This window comes from Montipora capricornis, chromosome 11 (genome assembly GCF_036669925.1).
Source record: "Montipora capricornis isolate CH-2021 chromosome 11, ASM3666992v2, whole genome shotgun sequence".
In the NCBI taxonomy this organism is placed as follows: Eukaryota; Metazoa; Cnidaria; class Anthozoa; order Scleractinia; family Acroporidae; genus Montipora; species Montipora capricornis.
This window is the reverse complement of record NC_090893.1, coordinates 22,409,618-22,417,271: the sequence shown is the minus strand read 5'-3', so window position 1 is coordinate 22,417,271 and position 7,654 is coordinate 22,409,618. Positions and strand designations below refer to the sequence as shown.

At 37.4% G+C, this 7,654-nt stretch overlaps 1 protein-coding gene across 2 annotated transcripts in view; it reads right to left on the bottom strand.

Moving 5' to 3' along the window:
- Positions 1 to 2,517: 2,517 nt before the first annotated feature.
- Positions 2,518 to 7,654, bottom strand: part of LOC138023750 (F-BAR domain only protein 2-like) — a 41,733-nt gene continuing 36,596 nt past the window's right edge. For both annotated transcript variants that reach the window (XM_068870811.1, XM_068870812.1), the window contains exons 27-28: positions 6,937 to 7,095; positions 2,518 to 5,763 (exon numbers count right to left, since the gene is read on the bottom strand). In XM_068870811.1, the coding sequence (XP_068726912.1) occupies positions 5,741 to 5,763; positions 6,937 to 7,095 (182 nt within the window). In that variant the 3' untranslated portion in view covers positions 2,518 to 5,740. The remainder of the gene's footprint in view (positions 5,764 to 6,936; positions 7,096 to 7,654) is intronic.

Here is a 7,654-nt window from a genome sequence, read left to right as displayed (position 1 = left end):
AACTGTGCTGTTCCTCGGCTATGCTCAGGGGTCTTACCTCTAGGTGCTTCAATTTTCCTCTCATAATGATTATAAATCAATATCTGATTTTATCCCCAATGGAGCATTTGGGCTTGGTTATGTAAACTTGGGACTTGAAAGGGGACATAGTTGTTAAGTGGATGTAGGGGTTTGAATGAATCCTGAACCACCCCCTTTGATGAGAAAAATTATTGGGCGTTCAACAAAGTAAACTCCATTATGTCTCACTCCTCGGAAACAATTGGTTAATTAACAATTAGACCCGTAGACCGCAAGGCCTACAGGTCAAAATATAGCCCATGAGGCGAAGGCGAATGGGCTATTGACCCGTGGCCGTTGAGGGCAAAGGGTCTAATTGTTTTAGTATCACCCAACTAGTCTGACAGAAAAGGCAATAATAAAGTGAGCAAATGCAAGTTGAAAACATATTTATTTGGGAATAAAACGAAAGAAAGCATCACTCTTTTCGCCACTCGAGGACTATTACTAATAGTCCTCTAGTAGTGTAGCCAATCAAAATGCAGCATTTGCATTAGTCCACTAGTTGGGTGATACTAATAATGATTATGATCACAATTAACATAATGATTATGATGATGATTATATATTATTGAGCGAGATATCATACCAACCAACTGAGGCCAGTGGAGGGGTTTTTAAGCCCAACAGTAGCGCCCAGCAACCCTATGAGGCACATGTGCTCACAGGGGCCATGGGCAAAGTCAATTTGAAATGTCCTTTTACCATTTGTACAAAGAAAGTTGGGAAAGTGTACTAAAACTGGGCATGATGTCCGAAGGCAGATTGCTCGTGCTCATGGGTCTTTTCATGCTGTTTCCCGTTTTCAAATGTTTAAAAAGGTAAACTCATGTTTAGGTATTTTCAGTGTTGGTCTTTGGTCACTGTGTTGGTGAGAAGAAGTGTTAATTATATATACATTAGACCACTTTCATGAATGGTGACCACCTTCACATTCTTTTGTATTTTGTCAATTAGATCTACTGCCCTCATTTTGAAACAAAATTCCTTTTGAAATTTGCTTGTCGCATCAAGACTAGAAAGGCTTATTAGCATTAAAACAGAAGAATATTTTATTTGGCAGCCAGTATGAACGAGGTCTATTACATAACTTTACCAAAAAAATATAGCAGGGGAGTTTAAGCAGCAACGCCTTTGACTTCAAACCAATTGAAGCGGCTACAATACCAATAATAGGCCATAGCCACCTTAAAAGAGCTGCTACATTAAACAGCCAAAATTACTAACAGCAGTGACTCATGACTATGGTTTTGAGGTTGAGTATGTTCTCTCTTCAAAATGCAGGACTTCAAAAATGGACTGTGACAGTACAGACTTCACAGGTGGCCTGAGCCTATTTCAATCCCTGAACAACTAAAAAGATTAGTTCGAGGTTTATAAGGGCTTTTGGAAACCTGAGAGAAAAATACCTACATATACAACAACGTCAAGTGCTGAGCTAACTAAAACGGTTGGTATTAAACTGTGTGTTGAGACTTGTGATTTTTAGAAATCAAATAATTCAAGACGTTTTGATGTAAATTTCTATGTGCTGATATTTTGTAGTTATATTCATTTGGTTATCCTGTAAATGATTATACTTTGACATTGCCCATGTATTCCTAGTCTAGCTATCATTAAACGAGATGCCTATTCCTGATTCTTGTCTGCATCTGATGATATTTAGCATGAAAATGATTTGTTCTCGTTTCACTGCAGAGTGATTAGAGAACAAGATTAGTATCCCAAGTAAACATAAACTCAGAAGTAAACAAAATTGAGAAAACTCCATGGGTGTAAAAAGCAGCTTGCAGGTTAGGGTTCCAGGTCATTGTTTTACAGAAACGATAACCCTAGGTTTAAATATTATTTTTTAGGCCTAATGTAAGCAGTTAGTAAAGGTTTGGGTTGTTTCAGCTAGGGCAAAACAATGACCTAGCTGCAACCTGCACAGTTTACACCCTGCAGAAAAAAATGGGAGTCGACTTATACAGGGGTAAATATGGTAAATGAGATAATAACATTATTATTGTCTCTGTGGATGAAAATGATGGAACACGAAAGAGAGAAAACAGGAAGTTGAAGTAACATAAGGTGAAGTCCAGGGCCCAGTTTTTTAATGATGGATACCAGATGAATCACTATCCAGGGGATATTAGTCACAATGAAACCAAATTGTGCTGTCCATGAATAGCATTTTCAACGTTTTGAACAACTGGAGCCAGATGCTAAACCATTTGACTGGTATTTTAAAATTATCTTTTGCTATACTACCCTACAGCATTGTTTTCTGCTGAACCTTCCCCCCACCCCCCTTCCCTCACACTTCTGTGATTCATACCAAAACCTAGCCCCCCCCCCTCCCCACTTTGAAATGTACTCCAGAGCCCCTGAGTTGGGATTTGTATATGGTCAATTGAGGCTGAACATGACAAACCCTGTGTATGCTCTAAAACAAAACACAATCAAACAGGGAATATTTAAAAAGAAACCACTACTTTTTTTTTAATTTTCAAGGCAACAGTAATGTATCCTTTAAGCAAACTAATGCATCATTTAGGGTGCTTTAGATAAATGGTCTCCATAATAACTATTATATAATTTATATCCTTATTGTCACAAAATTGAAATTGCTAGGTAAAAACAATAAAAGCATTGATTAATTTGAACCCCTCACTTCCAAGGGTACTTGGAGTCAATATTATTCATGATTTCACCACGGATGTGAAAGTTCGAACTACCTTAATTGTGTTGTATAATAAAGAGCACCAAATATGAAAAGAACTGCTCAGCAGCTTTCATTTGAATGGCCACCCTTTTAAGACTTCAACTACAGACTGAAAGGTTAGGACCAACTGGTGCTGCTGAGCCGGCTTACAGGACAGCACTGCTCAATAGCTTTTGTTTATTTGATCATCCCCTTGGATTTCTTCGAAAGACTAAAAAACTACTATCAACCTTTACGAAATTAAAAAGATGCACTTTAACCCTTTCACTCCAAAGAGTGACCCTTATAGATTTTACTCTGTCAAACGCCAGATGATTTTACTCGTCAATGGGGAACCCCACAGGAGTGAAAGGGTTAACAACAGCTAGAATCACTCAAAAACTATGTCCCCATTAACCCTTTCACTCCCAAGAGTGACACTTATGGATTTTACTCTGTCTAATGCCTAACGATTTTACTCGGGAACCCCACAGGAGTGAAAGGGTTAAATCATCCAACATGAGATGTTTGTTAGTTAATTTTGGGCAGTTTGGTTGATGTGAAATCCGGGGGGGGCACTTCCTTATATGGGCTATATAAGTTATGTGCAGCCCCAAAGGGTATGAGAATTTAGCCAAAAGGGGTATCAATTTTGACCATTTTGGTCTAGAATAGGGTATGGTTTGTTCACTTACATGTAAGTCTTGAATTGGGTGTGTTTTTCAGAAGAAGCTTCTTCTGCATCATTAGCAGCTGAAATAGGTCTGAAATAGGGTATCAAATTTTTGTCAGGTCTTAAATAGGGTATGGAAAATTGCAGATTTTGGTCTGAAATAGGATAAGGGTTTCAGGAAGCGAGCTGCACATCCCCACCCAATTTTTCTGAGAGTACCCCTCTCCCCAAATGTGAAAGTCAAATTCATAAATGGGCATTTAGAACAGGATCACACAAAAGATAATACCACCAAATTTGAATAGGAATACCAGTAAGATACATGTATATATGTTACTTAAGGGCTGGAAATTTCTCATGGGTCTGAAAATTCCAAGAGCATGCACATGAAAAAAATTTTCAATTCTGACTCAAAGAGGACATCACATGGTAAGCATTAATCCTCAACTGCACAAAAAAAAATTGAAAGAAGAAATTAGTACAAAACTTGAAGTTGCACTTTCAATAAGTACTGGGATTTTCAAAATTCTGAGGAATCTCATCTTCAAGCAGCAACAGCCAAACTGCATTTCAGCTTCCATCAATCAAACTTCCCATGCCAAGCCAAGAGTTGACCTAAACCCACAGATCCCGAAATCGATTGATGCGGGACATAACCTACCAATCACCATCTTTGGTTCCCATGGTACATTGATTTCGTACATTTGAACTTGATGCCAAGTGATAGAATCTGCACAAATCTCTTTACTGAAGAACCTCTATTAAAAAGATATCATAATGGTATATTTCGAGCTGTGAACTAAACGAAAACTACAATCCACTTTCCGGAGTCGATCTTCCCGGCTATGTTGGGAAATTTGATTGATGGAGGCCAAAACCCAGTTTGACACTTAGTGCTTGAAGGTGAAATTCCGCAGAATTATGAAAATCACCGTAATTAACCGGGAGCCAGTCAACTGTAACTTCTATTTGCAATGCACCTACCCACTAGGGATATGTGAGTGAAAACAATAGCAAGTGGCTTCAATCATTGGTTTTCCCAGAGGAAAAAGGTACATGTACTGTACAGTACTTCTTCTGCATTAGCAATTTAAAACATGGTATTTCAAGAAGAAAATTGCTGAAAAAATTGAAAGCATCACCCTGATGTAGTTGAGCACAACAAAAAAGTATAAAATAACATTATGACTACGAAAAGCATCAAGATTGCCTTTTTAGGAATGTTATTTATAAGCAATGACATGACTTAGCAAGCACTAGTTCCCTTTTTTTCAGCAAACACAAATGCACTTTCACTTTCACATTATTTTGACAAAATATGAATGTGCAAAGACCATGGTAGCCTGCAGGTAGCATGCATATTTTAGGCGAGCTACTTAAAATAGTTACGATCATGTACTACAAGCTCTTTCTACAGACAAAATACAGAGAAAACATGTAACACTTATGTATTACTTACAGAACAGAAAAATAAATTAAATTAGAATCAATCAGTTTTGTTAGTCTTTGAAAACAAATTATTATTTTCCACTTTTTCAAGAAAAGTCATGTCATTACTTATACATGTACAGTGCTAGTTACCCTTTTCAGACTCCAAATGAAGTACTTTAATTTTAATTTTCTTGTAATTCTTCATGATTCATCTCAAAAAAAAATTTCCTGTAGTGGTAAACTTTCAATCTTTAAATACTACAAATGTAATTTGTCCTCTGTCCTAAAGTAAATTTCCACCGCAGTAAGCAACATTTCAAAATAATAACAAAAGGTCTTCTTCATGTAGTTGAACTAATAGTCAGATTTCTTTTGGGATATTCTTCTCCACATTGAATAGACATTTAGATGCCCCCTAATTTTCTTTAGGTTTAGTAAAGCACATAAAAATATGTTCTGGTATAGAAAACAGCCCCATAGGAAGGGACCCATTCCTTCCAAATGAAAATCCACCATGACTGTTTGGCAACACATTACTTTGCTGTACTTGACCAAACGTAAGAAAAATAGGAGACCACTAGGAGCCTATGATTAAACAAATTACACCTTTTGCACTTCAAAAATCAAGTACAAAATATATATTCAAAATGTGTATTTTACAGGTGGAAGATGGGCTTCACAATATTGCGCCCACCTGTAGCAATCACCACTTGAGTAAGTACAGTGTCCTTTCATTATTCTGTTCTGTCCCATTTCCCATATTTTTGTCCAGTCATTCATTTACATTTTGCATTGATGAGGTTTTTACTTTACCAAGTATTTGTTCTCTTAATTACATGTATACTATTACAAAAAGGCTTTCAAGACTTTCTTCTTGGTAGTAGCTGGCACTAACTCTCGGCCATGTATTTCCCTGTTCAAGGAAAAGAAGACACTCATGAGATTTTGGACGTTCTTTGAAGAGAGGATTGTGTGGGCAAGGCAGTAAGGCAGTGTGGGAAAGGCGCAGTATGATAATCATACGTGTCAAGTTACTGTACATGTAAATGCTATTATGGAATATTATTATATGGCTTGTGTTTGTAGCCGATATAACGCGCGCTCTGATTGGCTAATTGTGACTGAATTGTAGGGCATTATTCTCCCGTAATACCCACAGGCCGATTACGGGCTTGCAAAACCAAAGCAAAAGGTAATTAATAAACCATATAAAAAACTACTTACTAACCGAGCTAGCTCGAGCCGCACTGGAGAATATTGGCCCTCGGTCATACTGCCACAACCTCGGGCCAATATTCCCCAGTACGGCCCTCACGCTCGGTTAGTAAGAAGTTAGTCTTACCATTACCTGTAGGTTTTGTACGGTATGCATTGCCTCCTAAAGTGAGGTAATCGAGTTTCTGCAGTGTCCTGTATTTTTTTTTAACCATGTGATAAGACCTCTTCAAAGTGAAGTGAGGTTCTCCAGTGTTCATATAATTACTTTAATAACTGAGAGTTACTTTAATAACTGAGCAAAATCTCAAACTAGCTAGGCCGAGGTTTGAGATTTTCCTGTCATGACCAAATGGTCAAGGTTATTAAGTTGTTAATTATAGGGCTAACAGAACGGCTCTAAAGAAGAAAAAACTTATTTGCATAATCCATAATCAGCCTGTGGGCATTACGGGAGAATAATGCCCTAGAGCTTAGCAGCTCTTAGCCAATCACAGCATGCATTATATCAGCCAGAAACACTAGCCATGTAATAATACCTCTTATTAACCCAGTTCAAGGTCCATACTGAGTTTTTTCCTGTTGATTTATGGCCACAGGTCATGAATCAACGGGAAAAAACAAGGATCTGTAATTAAATTTAGAGTATAGACCGAGAATACAAGGTTTATTTTATCTCTGTGATAATCAGCCACGCAAGAAAGGAAACCAGTTGAAGTCAAGCAGAAGGCTGAACTGCCAAAAACATTGACATGTGAAAATCCAAAAAACCACATCTTCTTGGCTGTTTGAAATAGTTGCTTGCAAGATTCAAATTTAGCGGGCTGTACAGCGGGCCGCACTGAAGATAAACTGTAATCTAAGAACTTACCGGTACTAAACCTCTTTTTTACAAGAGAAAGTTTGTATTCCTGGCTTTTAAGTTCAAAATTTAGTCTTGAAATAGTTGCACCATTGCAGGTAAATTGAACAGCAATCCGCGATGGAGTACTTGGCCCTTGAGAAAGATCAAATCGTGCCCTCAATGTGCCTAAAAAGTTGACAAATTAACACAATGCGTTAAAAAAGATAAGGCCCCTTTCCTAGTGTCAAAAAGTCCTGAATGCAAGGCTTGTTGAGACCATGCTGGCTCACATGTTTGGCAACCGATGAACTCTAAAGTCATGCTCAGTATTGAACGTGTCAGCTCATATTTCCAAACCACATCAAATATGCTAAACCAAATCTGGGGATTTAACTTTATTTCTTTAATCTCTGGGGCATCTCCAATCTTCTTGAGTATAGATATTGGCTGTAAATGGATCTCAATCTTGTTGCAGAGGACTTGAATTTGTTTCTTCTCTATTTAATGGCAGACTGAACCAGTCAGGAGGGGATGTCTCTGTCTTGGTATACCAATTCTCTCTTGATAATTCCTTTGTCTGTTATCAACACTCTCATTTTAATTAATAAAATTTACAATCAATGTAAAATCAAACTTTACAAAAACAAAGTCATTTTGAGAAAATCAATAAGAAGATTTAAATACGGCTATATAGTAGCATTAAAATAATGCAGTAGTTTTAATAAGTACTGACAGCCAATGCAAA